This window comes from Theropithecus gelada, chromosome 16 (genome assembly GCF_003255815.1).
Source record: "Theropithecus gelada isolate Dixy chromosome 16, Tgel_1.0, whole genome shotgun sequence".
Classification (NCBI taxonomy): domain Eukaryota; kingdom Metazoa; phylum Chordata; class Mammalia; order Primates; family Cercopithecidae; genus Theropithecus; species Theropithecus gelada.
The window spans coordinates 39,551,074-39,568,586 of NC_037684.1; the positions used below are offsets into that span (position 1 = coordinate 39,551,074).

The following is a 17,513-nucleotide window of genomic DNA, read 5'->3' on the forward strand; positions in this document are numbered from 1 at the left end:
TGTAAAGCCTAATCACATGGAAATTAAGCATCATGCCTAAGGTCACACAGTTAGTAATTTAAGTTAGAAATTGGAAGGGTGACAACTGGGTCCAGAGTCCATGCTCTTAACCCACACTAAATTCAAACTGTTCCCAAAACCACCTAAAAGAGTTCAAGTCAAAGCAAATTTAGAATTTAAATACAGTAATACTTTTATATCTAGTACAATATCTACCATTGTCTACATGTTTGTTATATTTTAATTACTTGTTAACATGTTTATACTATAAGTCATTTAAGTCTGTTCTAGAACTAAAGACAAATATTTTATTCATCATTTCTTATAAAACTTTCACTATATCAGTGTTTTATAAATGCAGGAACTTGCTGAAATGAACTCCAATAGAAATTACTAAATTATTTTTCCTATATTTACTCATTATTTAAGTGATATAATCCTGAAAGCATTTTTTTTAACTTTTAAGTCTGGGGTACATGTGCAGGTTTGTTATATAGGTAAACTTGTGTCATGGGGTTTTTGTACAGATTATTTCATCATCCAGGTATTAAGCTTAGTACCCATTAGTTATTTTTCCTGATCCTCTCCTTCCTCCCATCCTCCATCCTGCCATAGGACCCCGTGTGTGTTGTTCCCCTCTATACGTCCATGTGTTCTCATCATTTAGCTCCCACTTATGAGTGACAACATGCAGTATTTGGTTTTCTATTCCTGCACTAGTTTGTTAAGGAAAATGGCCTCCAGCTCAAGCTATGTTCCTGCAAAGGACATGATCTCATTCTTTTTTACGGCTGCATAGTATTCCATGGTGTATATGTACCACATTTTCTTTATCCAATCTACCATTGATAGGCATTTAGGTTGATTCCATGCCTTTGTTATTGTGAATATTGCTGCAATAAACGTACACGTGCATGTGTCTTTATAATAGAACATGATTTTCTATTCCTTTGGGTACTTCTCAGTAATAGGATTGCTGGGTCAAATGGTACTTCTGTTTTTAGGTCTTTGAGGAATTGCCACACTGTCTTCCAATGGCTCAACTAATTTACACTTCCACCAACAGTGTATAAGTGTTCCTTTTTCTCTGCAACCTCACTGGTATCTGGTTTGTGGTTTTTTTTTTTTTTTTTTTTTTTTTTTTGCCTTTTTAGTAATAACCATTTTGACTGATGTAAGATGGTATTTCATTGTGGTTTTGATTTGCATTTCTCTAATGCTCAGTGATGTTGAGCTTTTTGCTTTTTTAAAAAAACTGTTAAGAAAATGTTTGTGGTTTTATTGTATCATCAGGCATTGAAACATCTGAACAAATCAATGTCTGGGTAGTTAAGCAGCTGCCTTCTCCTTCACTTCTTTGGATTACTAGAGCAACTTGTCAGTAGATTTAAAAAAAAAAAAAAAGGACAACTTTTGCATTACTTAAGTCTTTCCAAGGCATGCGCTGGTACAACACTAACTTACCCCATCAAATGCAACTAGTCTAGTGTCCAAACATCATGCATAACACCTCAGTGGCAGCAGAGCACTGCGCCCACTCTCACCGCGGCGCTGCTCATTTGTGCATGATATCTGGAGCATCTGGAGGAGTGGGAATAGTACTGGGAAGAGGACGGAGGAGGAAACAGCGTGCTTGGCTGAGAGGAGGTCAGCCGAGGTTGTGCAGGGCAAGTCTGAACGCGTCATTGGTGCAAACCCAAGCATCGTTGGTGTTCTTTAATAGGAACATGTGGTGGAACTCCATGATGGGATCTTCACGTCTTAAGCTGGCCCACAACCATGCTGATGATGCAGCTATGTGGCATGGGCTGATAGTCCCGTGCCGTGAGGCTGTACTGGATTTTCTGGAATGGAAGGCTAGACAACTTCTCCACAGTGGCGGCTTTCCCATGGAACTGTTGTCCTTCCGACGTAAGGCATGACGCATCAATGTAAATTGTGCCTAGTTGGGTTCTATCTTTATCAAATAACTGGTAGCAATGTTGAATGAAGCTGGATCCAATCTGCTCCCAAATGGGCTTGTCTCCTACTCTGGAGCATCACCCAGCCTCGGGGAGACCTGAGGGGCTGGCACGATGGTGGCAGAGGTGGCAGCAAACCAGCGTGGTGTGCGTGAGCGTTTTTTCATATGATGGTTGACCACACGTATGTCTTCTTTTGAAAAGTCTATTCATGTCCTTTGCCCACTTTTTAATGGGTTTTCTTAACTGTAAATTTGTTTAAGTTCCTTATAAATGTTGGATATTAGACTTTTGTCAGATGCATAGTTTGCAAATATTTTCTCCCATTTTGTAGGTTGTGTTTCTTTTCATATTCTAGTGAACTACTACTGTACATATATTTAATACTAACTGAAAAATAGAAAGCTTGTCCATATTAGTGTCAGGGTTAAAAATATTTAGAATGTTTATGACAATGCAAAAAGAGTTTAAAATATCAGAATAAATATGTTAAGGCATTTTTGTATTTTATTATAAAAACAGAGTTTGAAAAAGTTAATCAAAAAGACGGTTTTGGAAGTTTTAACCAAATACTTTAAAATAGACTATACACTGTCTCAAAATAATGCTTTATTATGTTTACAGCACCAAAAACTTAAAAATTAACCAAACTTATAATATCCACATTTGTTGTTTATGAATTTTAGCTCCTCCGAAAATACAATTATTTGGTTTTATACCATCATCTTCCTTTCATTAGAGTCTATTTAGTTCCCCATATGCTTTAATAACTTATCTTTGAAAAATGAAAAATGAACATGTACAACTCATACCATTAAAGTTTCAGATAACTTTTCATTTCTGGAGGTTATTAAAATTATTTTCTACAGTAAAAACTAAATGGGAAGCAAAAGTGTTTAATACATATGTAGAACAAAAATTGAAAAGAATAGTAAGGTAACAACATTAAACTAGTTTCATTTCTTAGAAACAATAGCAACAGGCAAATGAGCTTTAAGGAGTTAGCATTTAAAGTGAAAAATGCTAACTACAATCCTCCTTCTTAAATAATGATAGGTTCTGAAATATCAACTTGAGCTCTAACCCAAAGATGAGTTGACAGTTTCAATTGCTTGGAGAGAGTATAAATATCAAGTACATCATCCTCTCATAGAACAGTTCCCAGCCTTTTTGTCTCTGATACAATTACTATGCCAGAATAAAGCCACTCAACTTTTCCATTAACATCTCAAACACATTATATATCATCCCAATTCACAAGACTATCCCTACATGGTCGCAAAATTCTATAATCTGAAAGAATCAAAGAACTTGACACTTAGAAGTCCTTAGGAGAAAAGGAAAGGAGAAAAGGAAAGAGTATATCTGGTCATGTAACAAGATGAAGAAGGAGAGCTGGGAAATAGAAAGAGACAAAACTAGTAGAGGCCAGCATCTCTACAGAGACAGGAGAGGATGGCACCAAACTCCCAGGATAATTTATTCTCCACTTTTCCTTCACAACTCAGTTAAAGACTTTTCCTTCTCTGAGATGCCTCCCATTACTAGTCCATCTTGCCATTACCTTATGTTTTTAAAGTATTTTGCCTTATACAGCATGTATCATGTTTTCATATGCATACAAATTTATATTTATATATCCCTGTTTTCTCTGATAGCCTCTCTACTATATGTTCAACATGCACAGAAGAAATAAACCCTTATTAAATGAAAGAAAGAGTAACTACATGAATGAATAGCACTACATTCTAAAACTGAAATTTTCCATCTTTGTGTATTTTTAAGAAAAAAAATTTGTTAATAGTAAAGGCAAATTTCTACATCACAAAGCTGTCTTGTAGCAAAATGGAACTGTCTCTGGGCCAAGCAGATCTAATGCTATTCTTAGATTCAAAAGCAGTAGCAGTCACAATATTCTCCTTTGGGAAAACAGCCAACTTGTGCTGTTTACTTTGAAGTTAGACCTCACAATAATTTAGCCTTTTACTTTCAGACTACATTATTATTACTATGCTGGGGACTGTACTGTTAAGATCATTCAGACATTTAGCCAAAATGAAAGTATTAACTATATGGAAGATGGATAAATAATCTACAGAATAATTTTATTTAACATTCTAAAATATCTTCTTTTAACTCCAAGTAAAATTCAGTATTTTGGCAAAGACCTTTGAAGTACCTAAAGAGGGTTACTTGGCTCAGAAAATGATTATATTGTATATAGAAAACTGCAGAAACTTCAGGGCTCTTTGACTATCTACCAGCACCACTAAAAGATACTATATTGTTACATACATAAACTCCTAATATTACACTGAAAAGATCTTTCTGAACTTTAATTGCTGTTATGGTCAACAAGTTAATACCTAGTTATTCGAAGTATTTCCAATGCCTAACCTGGACTGGAAAATCATTAAGAACATCATTACATCTTGAGCTGTCTTCTCAACCTTTTATTTCCTTTAGCATGATATTACAACATGTAAACATTGTAGGTACGAAACAAGTATTTGTTGTCTTACCGCTATTTAAAGCAAAGGTCCCAAATCCCCAAGCACCATACAGGTCCATGGCCTGTTAGGAACCAGGCCACAGCAGGAGGTGAACCCTGGGCAAGCCAGCATTGCCACCTGAGCTCCGCCTTCTGACAGATCAGCAGCGGCACTAGATTCTCACAGGAGCGTGAACCCTACTGTGAACTGTGCCAACAGGAGATCTAGCTTGCACACTCCTTATGAGAATCTAATGCCTGATGATCTGAGGTGGAACAGTTTCATCGCAAAACCATTCCCCACCCACCCCCTATCCATGGAAAATTGTCTTCCATGAAACCAGTCCCTGGTGCCAAAAAATTTGAGGACCACTGATTTAAAGAAATTACCTCTTCCTTAGACTTATAAAATATAAATCCATAAACCAATGAAGAAATGAAGAAAGGATAAAGAAATTTAAAAAGAACAAAGGCAAAGTAGAACAAGAGAGGAAAAGTATGGTACATTTCATGAAGTTCATGGAGAAATCTTCATGAAGAAAGCTGTTAATTATTTTAAAGAGAAAAAAAGCAAGACTGGGCCAGGTGTGGTGGCTCACGCCTGTAATCCCAGCACTTTGGGAGGCCAGGGCAGGCGGATCACGAGGTCAGGAGTTCGAGACCAGCCTGACCAACACAGTGAAACCCAGTTTCTACTAAAAAAAAAAAAAAATACAAAAATTATTCGGGCATGGCGGCACGTGTCTGTAATCCCAACTACTCAGGAGGCTGAGGCAGAAGAATCATTTGCACCCAAGAGGCGGAGGTTGCAGTGAGCTGAGATCGCGCCACTGCACTCCAGCCTGGGTGACAGAGTGAGACTCCATCTCGGAAAAAAAAAAAAAAAAAAAAGCAAGACTGCCCTAGTTTTGTTCGAGATTTATTTAACTTAATACCTAATGAATATTATTGTTCTCTCCTGATTTCATCTAATTCATATTGACAAGGTAAACAAATAAGTCCCTCTGTAGATTAAAAAAATGGATATCTTGTGATGCCATAGTTTACAAATCACATTAAAATGTTCTATTCAGGAACTGAGCCAATATATTTTATTAACAAGCAAAGTGAAAGAGAAGGAATGGTTATGCCATCTTCCCAGGCAGAATATGATGTATTTGATCTTGGGTATTCTTTTTGGCCTTTCTGTAAGTCATTCTTATTTGGAGGTTTAGAGAAGCAAGTAAAATAAAATTACTGATTCTCTGGGAGTTAGCTAGGTATGTTGAGCTCAAGAAAGCTTCTCCTCTTAAATCACTTTTTTGGGTCAGTCAACCTATTGACCTTCCTCCAATTAAACTTTTATCATTCTGCACCAAATTGCCAAATGTCTTGAATATCTCTCCAACTAGACTGTATGGTTCCGTGGGAATGTACTACACACTGGCTGACACATGGTGGGAACTCAATATTTACTGAGTTCAGTCCTCACAGTAATTTACGTTTTAAGTTATCTAAATGAATCAATGTTTTTTCAGCTAAAAACCTAAAATCTAGTAATAGGAGGACCCAATCAGTTTAGTAAATGAATGGAGAAGACAAATAAAATCTAATATTTTAATGTATGCCTAAGTACACTAAAATGCTAAAATACCAAGTATATCATAAGACAAAACCTTTCCTAAATAATACCTGTGTAGTAATCCATTTTCAAATATAACAACTGAAACATTTCATTTTTCAAATTGCTCAACAAAATCTACAGAGGAATTTCTAAATGTCCTAAGACCAAAATCTCGTTTTTTAAAAAATCTGTTTTTGTTTAAGAGGGAGAAAGCATCTGAAACCACTAAGTTCTATTTTCTTACATTCCTATCACTTAAAAACAGCTGAACTGATTTTTCTTTTTTTAAAAAAAAATTACTGGCTAGTAATAAAATCCTGAAGATAGAGATTTGTGATGGAAAACCGATACAAACTAATCCATAGCAAAGCTCTTATAAAAAGATAGTGTTTAGGTCCCAGTTACTTAATTTGGCTCACAGTTTAATAAAGGGTAGTTTTAAATCAAATGCATTACAATTTTACTCACTTCAAAGCTTCCTCAAATTTATGAATTTTCTTTTGAGTATCTTCTTTTCCTTTATCAAGTTCGCTCTGTAAGTCATGAGCCTGCCATGACAAGAACATGGAAAATTTATTGGAAGACAAGTAAAGTTTACTTAAAAGAGACATACAAACAATGAAATAGTCAGTGATCACAAATCCATTTTTAATATTAAATTAGATTTAGATATTTCATGATAGAAACTTGGTCTACCATAGAATGATTTCAATACTATACTCAAATACCTATTTTCTGTTCAAAGTGAATTTCTTGAGTCTACCTGCAGGTGAATTCTTTTAAAATAAATTCATAAGTTAAAAGAAAATGAAAAAAAGGAACATTTTTGATTTTTAAAATTATATTTTAATCAAAGAAAAATCTTACAAGATTCAAGAGAATACAATAAACAATGTGTCTATATTCCCTGAACACATAATGTTTATGATGAAATGGTCTTCTCTTCCACAGCTGGGAATAATTTGTATAACCATTTACTGAGTTTTGGAAGGAAACTGCCATCCCTCCCCACCCACCATGTCTACCTCTTTCCCAAATGTGGATCATTCGAGTAAATGAGATGGCAGCATCAATAACAAGCGCTAAATGAAAATTTGTCTTCAGCCGGGCACAGTGGCTCATGCCTGTAATCCCAGCACTTTGGGAGGCCGAGGCAGGCATATCACAAGGTCAGGAGTTCGAGACCAGCCTGACCAACATGATGAAACCCTGTCTGTACTAAAAATACAAAAATTAGCCTGGCGTGGTGGTGCATGCCTGTAATCCCACCTAATCAGGAGGCTGAGGAAGGAGAATCGCTTGAACCTGGGAGACAGAGGTTGCAGTGAGCCAAGATCGCACCACTGCAGTCCAGCCTGGGCAACAGAGTGAGACTCCATCTCAAAAAAAAAAAAAAAAATCTGTCTTCACAAAAAGCTCTTCATATCCATATGCAGATAAACACAACCAATGTGGACATTATACGGATCTTAAAATATAAAAGGGAAACTTTGGTACAGTGGACGAAAAGGAAGGAATGAAACAGCAGCCATGGCTCCACATACATGGCAACTGAGGATGCAGAGCCCAGCTGGGAGGGGAGGCAGGAAAGCTCGAGTTACTTGGTGGGGCGGGAATACCCACTCCAGACCTGCTGGTAAGCAAGGTGAGGCAGAAAGGGAAACGAGTGGCCAATAGGTTCAAGAGAGAAATGACAAGAACAACAACAAAACACAAATATACTGCGACAAACCATATCAGACTGAATCAGGGCTAGCCAAAAATACCTGTAGTTAGCTATTTATATCAGTTTAAATAGAGACCTATTTAACTCAACCCTATCTTTAACCTCTTCTTTTTAAAATTCTTTTGGATTTCTTCTCTCAGTGTTTTAGTAAATAAATACATTAATAAAATCAGTTTGCTTATAAACTAAAAGAAAGTAAAGGTAGACAGGAAATTTTCCAAGATAATATCGAAAAGCTTCTATGGGCTGCTATGATGATAATCTCAAAACTAAGAATACACCGAGAGGCAGAGAAGAAAAAGCAAGAGAATTAGAAACCAGTAGCCACTCTCCCCCATATTTTAAATGGTAAATTTAAAGTATCTCATAAAGACTATTTGTCTTATGAGAAAGAGAAAGACCAACTTGCCTTGCAAACTTTTGCCACTACATTTATTTTATTTTACATGGGGGAAAAAGAAGTCTGTTGTTCAAGTTTTTAACATGTTCAAGTCTCAAATTATTATTTTGGATCCCTAATATGCATTACAGTGTTTGGCACACAGTAAGCACACTACACTGGAGTACAAACATTACTAAAGCACCAAAAGCACCATTTCAATGCAAAACTAGTCTTTTTAACGTGGAGAGTCAAAGACTAAAACCTCAAAATGAAATTCAGATACAACCTAATGCAAAGATCCTGGAAACATGTTTTTATATCAGTAAAAAATAAAATCTTAAGTGAAAAATCACCCAGCAGCTTAGGAAAAACACACAGAGAAAAGTAAATGTATTCAAGTAAAAGGTTGGGGGAAGGACAATTCAGAAGAAAGTTAAACGGAGAAACTAGTAAGTGAAATGTTATCTTACACTGGTGTTTACTTACACATATTTACCTATCCTTTTGCTTTAATCGTTCTTTGTTAGTCAAGTTCTCCTGCAAGCTGAATTCAGCCCAAATCATACACTTTCTTCTTTTAATAGAGGATGTTCTTAGATTCATTGCTAGCACTAAAATATTATTATTTATGCCATTTTTTCCTGTTTCCTAATTTTTTATGTTACTTTTTATACATGGCATTTTGTTACTATCCCCAACTCCTCCATGTTCTGACAGATTGATACATAGAGACAGAAAATGGCTTTTCCAGCTTTATTGCCAAATAATTGGCAAAAAATATATACACTTTTGAGGTATACAACACGGTGTTTTTAAAATTTATTTTAATTGACAAATGACAAATTGTATATACATATGATATGCGTGAAGTTTTGATACATGTACACATTGTAGAAATATTAAATCAAGCTAATTCACATAGTCATCATATCATATATAGACTTATTTTTGTGATGAGAACATTTAAAGTTTGTTCTCTTAGCAATTTTCAATTATACTACAGATTATTATTAATAATAATAATCATGTTATATCTCCAGATACTTATTCCTCCTGTCTAAAACTTTTTTGTTTTTTTGAGACAGGGTCTCACTGCCACCCAGGCTGGAGTACAGTGGCACAATGATAGCTCACTGTAACCTCAAACTGCTGAGCTCAAGTGATCCTCCCACATCAGCCCCCCAGGTAGCCAGGACTACAGGCATGTACCACCACATATGGATAATATTTTTTTAGAATCAGGGTCTCACTATGTTGCCCAGTCTGGTATAAAATGCCTGCCCTCAAGTGAACCTCTCTTGGCATCCAAAAGTGCTGGGATTATACTCATGAGCCACTGTGACCAGCCTAAACTAAAACTCTGTACCCTTTCAACAGCATCTACCCATTCTCTGACATCCCTCCCCACCCAGCCCCTAGTAACCACCATTCTATTATCTGATTCTAGGAGTTTGATTGTTACTTCAGATTTCACGTATAAGTGAGATAATGCAGTACTTGTCCTCCAGGACCTTCCATGTTATTACAAATGACAGGATTTTCTTTTTTTAAGGCTGCATAGTATTCCACTGTGTATATATACCACAGTTTCTTCCATCCACAGATGAACACTTAGGTCAATCCCATTCACCCATAGACAAATACTTAGCTTGATTCTGTATTTTGCCTCTTGTGAATAGTGCTGCAATGAACATAGGAATGTAGATATCTCTTAAACATACTGATTTCATTTCCTTTGGATATAAACCCAGAAGTGGAAATTGCTGAATGATATGGTAGTGCTGTTTTTAATTTTTTGAGGTACTTCCATACTGTTTGCCATAATGACATTTCCACCACCAGAGTACAGAAGCTCTCTTTCCTCCACATCCTGGCCAACACTTGTTATCCCTTTGGGGTATGTGTGTGTGTCTGTGTGTGTGTGCGCGTGTATATGTGTGTGTTAGCAAAAGCCATTCTAACAAGTATGAGGTAATATTTCATTGTAGTTTTGGTTTGCCTTTCCTTGATGATTAATGATGTCTAGAATTTTTCATATACCTGTTATTTGTATATCTTCTTTGGAAAAGTGTCTATTCAGGTCCTTGGCCCATTTTTTAAACATCATGTTATTTGTGTTTTTGCTATAAAGTTGTTTTAATTCCTTATACATTTAGGATATTAGTCCCTTATCAGATAAATATTTGCAAATATTTTCTCCCATTCTGTAGTTTGCTTCTTCACTCTGTTGATTGTAAATCTTTGCCACTTTGTATATCCAGAATGGTAATTTCCAGGTAAACTTTCAGGATTTTTATAGTTTTCAGTTTTACATTTAAGTCTTTAATCCATATTGACTTTACGTTTGCTTATGGTGTAGGGAAGGGGTCCAGTTTCAATATTCTGTATATGGCTAGCCAGTTATCCCAGCACCATTCATTGAAAGGGGAGTCCTTTCCCCATTGCTTGTTTGTGTTGACTTTGTTGAAGATCACATGGTTAAAAGTATGCAGCCTTATTTCTGGGTTCTCTATTATGTTCCAATAATCTATGTGTCTGTTTTGTACCGTACCATGTTGTTTTGGTTACAGTAGGCTTATACTACAGTTTGAAGTTGGGCAATGTGATGCCTCCAGGTTGTTCTTTTTGCTTACGATTGTCTTGGCTATTCAATGTCTTTTTTGGTTCTATATGAATTGTCAAACAGTTTTTTTCTAACTCTGTGAAGAATGTCATTGGTGGTTTGATAAGAGTACCGCTGAATTTGTAAATTGTTTGGGGCAGTATGGCCATTTTAACAATATTGATTCTTCCTATCCATGAGCATGAAATGTTTTTTGATTTATTTATGTCATCTCTGATTAGATTGAGCAATGTTTTTTATCCCATTGTAGAAATCTTGCACCTCTCTGGTTAGGTGTATTCCTAGGTATTTTATTCTTTTTGTGGCTAATGCGAATGGAACGGCATTCTTGATTTGGTTCTCAGCTTGGATGTCGCTGGTGTGTAAGAATGCTAGTGATTTTTGTACATTGATTTTGTATCCGGAAAAAATAGTTTTTTTTATCAGATGAAGTTGTTTATCAGATCAAGGAGTTTGGGGCAAAGACTATAAGGTTTTCTAGGCATAGAATCGTATCATCTGCAAAAAGGGATATTTGACTTCCTCTCTTCCTATTTGGATACCTTTTATTTCTTTCTCCTGCCTGATTGCTCTAGCCAGGTTTTCCAGTACTACGTTAATTAGGAGTGGTGAGAGAGGGCATCTTTACTTTGCTGAGGTTTTTAAGGGTATGTCTCCAGCTTTTGCCCACTAAGTATTATGTTGGCTGTGAGTTTCTCATAGATGGCTCTTATTATTTTGAAGTATGTTCCTTTAATGCCTAGTTTGTTGAGAGTTTTTAACATGAAGAGATAACTGGATTTTATCAAAAGCCTTTTCTGCAGCTATTGAGATGATCTTGTGGGTTTTGTCTTTAGTTCTGTTTATGTGATGAATCACATTTCTTGATTTCCACATGTTGAGTCAACCTTGCAACCCAGGGATAAAGTATACTTGATTGTGGTGAAGTAGCTTTTCGATGTGCTGCTGAATTTGGTTTCCTAGTATTTTGTTGAAGACTTTTGTATCAATGTTTATCAAGGAAATTGGCCTGAAGCTTACTTTTTTTGTCATGTCTCTGTAAGGTTTTGGTATCAATATGATGCTGACCTCACAGGATGAGTTAAGGAGTTCCTCCCCCTCAATTTTTTGGAAAAGTTTCAGTAGGAATAGTAGCAGCTCTTCTTTACACATCTGCTAGAATTAGGCTGTGAATCCCTCTGGCCCTGGTTTTTGTTTGGTTGGTTGGTTGGTAGGCTTTTCATTACTGATTTAATTATGGAACTCATTATTGGTCTGTTCAGGGATTCAGTTAATTCCTGGTTCAGTATTGGGAAGTATTCTTGTATGGTTTTTCACATCTCAGTTTCCTTCAGTTCAGTTCTAATTTTGGTTATTTCTTGTCTTCTGCTAGCTTTGGGGTTGGTTTGCTCTTGTTTCTCCGGTTGTTCTAGTTATACTATTAGGTGTCTTTCTGATATGAGTGCTGAGCACTATGAACTTCCCTCTTGACACTGCCTTTGCTATATCCCAAAGATTCTGGTACATTGTATCTTTAATCTCATTAAAGAATTTCTTGATTTCTGCCTAAATTGCATTATTTACCCAAAAGTCATTCAGGAGCAGGTTGTTTAATTTCCATGTAATTATATGGTTTTGAGTGATTTTCTTAGTATTAATTTCTATTTTTACTGCACCATGGTCCAAGAGTGTAGCTGGTATAATTTTGCTTTTTTTATTTGCTAAGGATTGCTTTGTGTCCAATTGTGTGCTTGGTTTTAGAGTATGTGCCATGTGCGGATGAGAAGAATATATATTCTGTTGTTTTGGGTGGAGTGTTATGTAGATGTCTATACATGCATTTGGTCAAGGGTCAAATTTGGGTTCTGAATATCTTTGTCAGTTTTCTCCCTTGGGGTATTGAAGTCTCCCATCATTATCCAGTGGTTGTCTAAGTCTTTTCAGAGGTCTCTAAGAACTTGCTTTATGAGTCTGGGTGCTCCTGTGCTGGGTGCATGTATATTTAGGATAGTTAGGTTTTCTTGTTGAATTGAGCCCTTTATCATTATGTAATGTCCTTCTTTGTCTTTTTTTGATATTTGTTGGTTTAAAGGCTGTTTTGTCTGAAATTAGAATAGCAACCCTTGCTTTTTCTGTTTTCCATTTGCTTGGTGGATTTCTCTCCATCCCTTTACTTTGAGCCTATGGATGTCACTGCCTATGAGATGTGTCTCTCAAAGACAGCATACTATTGGGTCTTGCCTCTTTATCCAACTTGCCACTCTGTGCCTGCTAATTAGGGCATTTTGCCCATTTACATTCAAGGTTAGTATTGATATATGCTGATTTGATCCTGTCATCCTAACATCATGTTGTTAGCTGGTTACTATGCAGCTAGAGTTTGCCAGCCCCACCTTAGCCAGAAACCCACTGCTATGCCAATGCTGCCACCAGTGTGAATGTACACACAGATGCCAGTGACCCCTCCTCTCCATGGTGCCACTGATGCCACTGTGAATGTGCATATAGAGGCTGGCAGTCACTGGTCTGCCAGTGCCCCACTCCAGCTGACAAGGGTGAAACTTGCTGTACTACAGGTTTGTTTGTGTGGTTGCTCTATCGTGTCATTGGTCTATGTACTTAAGTGTGTTTTTGTAGTGGCTGGTAATAGTCTATCCTTCCCATGTTTAGGACTCTCTTCAGTACCTCTTGTAAGGTAGGTCTGGTGGTAATGAAATCCCTTAGCATTTGCTTGTCTGAAAAGGATCTTATTTCTCCTTTGCTTATAAAGCTTAGTTTGACTGGACATAAAACTCTTGGCTGAAAATTCTCTTCCTTAAGAATGCTGGATATAGGCCCCCAGTGTCTTCTGATTTGTAGGGTTTCTTCTGAAAGGTTTGTTTTTATCCTGATGGGCTTCACTTTGTAGGTGATTTGCCCCTTCTCTCTAGCTGTCTTTAATATTTTTTCTTTTATTTTGACCTTGGAGAATCTGATAACTACATGTCTTGGGGATGGTCTTCTTGTGTAGTACTTTGCAAAGGTTCTCTGCATTTCCTAAATTTACATGTTGGTCTCTCTAGCAAGTTTGGGGAAATTTTTATGAACGATAACCTGAAGTATATTTTCCAAGCTACTTGCATTCTTTCCCTTTCAGGGACATCAATAAGTCATAGATTTGGTCTCTTCACATAATCCCATATTTCTCTGAAGTTGTTTTCATTTTACTTTTTTTTCTGTATTTTTGTCTACCTAGTTATTTCAGATAGCCATTCTTCAAGCTCTGAGATTCTTTCCTCAGCTTGGTTGATTCTACTGTTAGCACTTGTGATTGTATTCTGAAATTCGTGAAGTGAATTGTCCAGCTCTATCAGGTAAGTTTGGTTATTTGTTAAAAAGGCATTTTCATATTTCAGATCCTGTATCATTTTATTGTATGCCTTATAATCCTTGGATGGGGTTTCAACATTCGCCTGAATCTCAATCATCTTCATTCCTGTTCATATTCTAAATTCTACTTCTGTCATTTCAGCCTGGTTAAGAACCATTGCTGGGGAACTACCGTGGGTGTCTGGAGGTAAGAAGACACTCTGGCTTTTTGAGTTGCCAGAGTTCTTGCTCTGGTTCTTTCTCATCTGTGTGGGCTCATATCCCTTCAACCTTTGAAGTTGCTGCCCTTTGGATGGTTGCGTTGTTTTGTTTTTTGCTTTTATCTCCACTGATGTCTTTGGGGGTTTGTGGCTTCCATCAACTGGAAGGTGGGGTCCATCCACTGGCTTCATTTCTAGTAGATTTTGAGGGGGCCAAGGTTCAGCTCAATACTCCCACACTGTATACTTTAACTCTAAGGGGCTGGTATCGGGTCACTGGCTTTGCTCTCTGGTCCCTCAAAGTTGGGAACCTGCTGTGTTAAATGGGCCAAAGTGTTCCTGGTCTGATGGCCACAACACTTCAATGAGTGGTGCCAGCCAAAGTGCTTCATCAGGCAGTGGCAATGTGATTCATGCTTGCTTGCATCTGCCAGCAGCAGTGGTAGTACAGCAGGTTTCACCCTTGTCAGCTGGGGTGGGGCACTGGCAGACCAGTGACTGCCAGCCTCTATATGCACATTCACAGTGGCAGCAGTGGCACCATGGAGGGGAGGGGTCACTGGCATCTGTGTGTGCATTCACACTGGTGGCAGCATTGGCATAGCAGTGGGTTTCTGGCTAGGGTGGGGCTGGCAAACTCCTTGTGCATATTCACACTGGTGGCAATGGTGGTGGGAGACAGGGCCACTGGACTCCCTGAGTGCTTTCATGCCAAAAATGGCAGCACTGCAACACAGCAGCATGTGGGCGACAAGTGCATTCACGCTGGCAGCAATGGCGCAGTGGGGTGCACGCACATCACCACACCAGCATGGAAGGGCAAGGTTCACCCACGCACACGTGTCGATATGGCAATAGCGGGATGGCCATGGGTGAGTGCTTGCTGGTAAACAGCATGGGGGAGGCTGCAGTAGAGGGAGAGTGTAAGCAGGCCGGTGCATGTCAGTGGGGGCCACTCTGCAGGAGCTCTCTGACAATCTGGCACAGTCTGCCAGCACAGGAGCTATGATGAGGACCCTGGGGTGGCATCCTGGTTGGGCATCTGAAGACTGCACTGTAAGCAGGCAAAGCCAGGCTATGGCCCTAGGAGAGGCCAGCAGATGGGAAAGTTCAGGTAAGACTGGCCCCATCTGCTCTGTTCAGGTTCAACAATTTTTTAAGGCTAGAGTCTCCCAGAGGAACATGGTCAGCCTTAGGGAATAGGCGACCCCAGCCATGCTCCCCTGCAGACATTCCCGCATCAAAACTCTCTGGGCTCCGTACAGGCTGGAGTCCTGCCCCAACCGTCTCTCTAAGCAACTCTCTCTGCCAGCTCAAGTGTGGGAGTCACGGGGTCTTCTGCTGCCAGGATTCCAGAGGTCCAAGGCAAGAGCAGCTCGCTCCTTGCCTGCTCAACTCACCCATTTCCCAGGAGTCATTAGGAGCCAGGAAGAAGACCCAGTGCATGGCAGCCCCATGCAGGGTTCCCAGCTTCCTCCCCTTTCAGTCCAGTGTCTCTGTCCTCCCACTGTCCACTCTCAATAACTTCCCTCTGAAGATTGGCTTGGAATGCGCCAGTCTTCCCAATGTCCTACACCGTGGGGGCAAACATTCTTTCTAGCTGCATCTAGTCAGCCATCCTTTCTCACATTTATTGATTTACCTATCTTGAGCAATCCTTGCATCCCAACAATAAACCCACTTGGTCATGGTGCCTGATCATTTGATGTGCTGTTGAATTTGGTTTGCTAGTATTTTGTCAAGGACATTGTCTTTGGAAACAGATTTTAACTACACCAATGATGCCATAAATATTTCACAATTATTTTTAATCTACATCCCTCTAATATTCAGCAAGTTAAAAACTAATACCTATGCCCTGTTAAAATAATATCTTGGCATATGTTTACTTCTCCCTCTCCTAGCCATTTTGGTTTTCTTGTATATCATCTCGAGATGCTGAGGCAGATAGTGGTTTTAAATTGTTTTAACCTTACATACCTTCTTTTTCAAGATTCTCTTCTGACATTTCCATTGTTTATATTGTGGTACACAATAAATATTTAAATTCATCTCTATTTTAATTTTGGCATTCACCAGTACTTTTTCATTCTTGAGTAATTTTTTTGTTTGATTTGATTTTTTGTTTATCCTTAGGTTGATTAAAGTCCATCATCCAGTAATTTTATTTTTCAAAAAGAATATCCAAGTGCTACATCTTTTGAGGCTTTGCACATTCAATACTGTCATTCTGCTGCCTTTATGCATATGGTACAAGATTCTTAGGTCACAACATTTTGGCCTAAAACACAGCATATGTTAGTTTCTCTATTGTTTTATGACATTTAGGTTTGTAAATAAGAAGACTAAAGTCACCTAATCTTTGCTTTCCCTTTCCCCTGGTCTGGACATTTATAAAAATCATTCTCTTTATACTGTAATTCAAACATTTTTTAAAATCTTCTTGTATTGATTTTTAGCTGATAAAGAGTGGAATCTTTAAAATTACATACACAGACCTTCTAAAAAGTTTTCTCATATCTTTAGTTATTTCTGTGTTACTTTATTCTAAGCCTTCCTTCAAAAATATCAGTTGTTGTATACTGGTTTTATATTTTCTGCCTTAACATCACCTTCCTCAAAATTTTTGATTCTTTGTCCCTTTCTTTTGCAGTCTGAAAGGTCATTATGCCTTGCCTTCATATCGCTGATTTAATTCTTTACAAAATCCGACCTAACCCAACCAGCTCCTATGTGATCTTAAGTCTGCTATTGTACTTTTGGTTTCCTTACGATTTCCTTATGACAATTTTCACTTCATCCCTTTCTTTCCTTATGGTATCTGTTCCTCCTTCATAGATATCGTATCTTTTTGTATGCTACTGGTGAATTTTTAAACATTTTCTTCTGGAGTAATACATTTTCAGGAGAAACTCCTTCCTCTGAATCTTCTGTATAATGCTCTCATTCCTTTCTTCTACAATACTTTCCCACAGACTCCATTTTGGTTCTGTTCTCCTCCTCATTCTTGAACACCATACACCACTCAGATTTGGTGCTTGACATTCAGAACACCATTCAGTCTGCTGCTTGACAAAAACTATAGGGGCTGTAACTGTGCTTCTATTACGGGTCTCTAAGTGTGATCTCCCTCGCAGAGATACAGCTAAAACCAATTCCCAGGAGGGTTTGCACTAGGT

General features: G+C 37.9%; 1 protein-coding gene and 1 pseudogene across 5 annotated transcripts in view; both read right to left on the reverse strand.

Moving 5' to 3' along the window:
• Positions 1–17,513, reverse strand: part of CEP112 (centrosomal protein 112) — a 542,833-nt gene that overhangs the window by 364,805 nt on the left and 160,515 nt on the right. For all 5 annotated transcript variants that reach the window (XM_025362280.1, XM_025362276.1, XM_025362279.1 and 2 more), the window contains one exon: positions 6,524–6,603. In XM_025362280.1, coding sequence (XP_025218065.1) covers positions 6,524–6,603 — 80 coding nt within the window. The remainder of the gene's footprint in view (positions 1–6,523; positions 6,604–17,513) is intronic.
• LOC112609210 lies at positions 1,649–3,560 on the reverse strand (annotated as a pseudogene).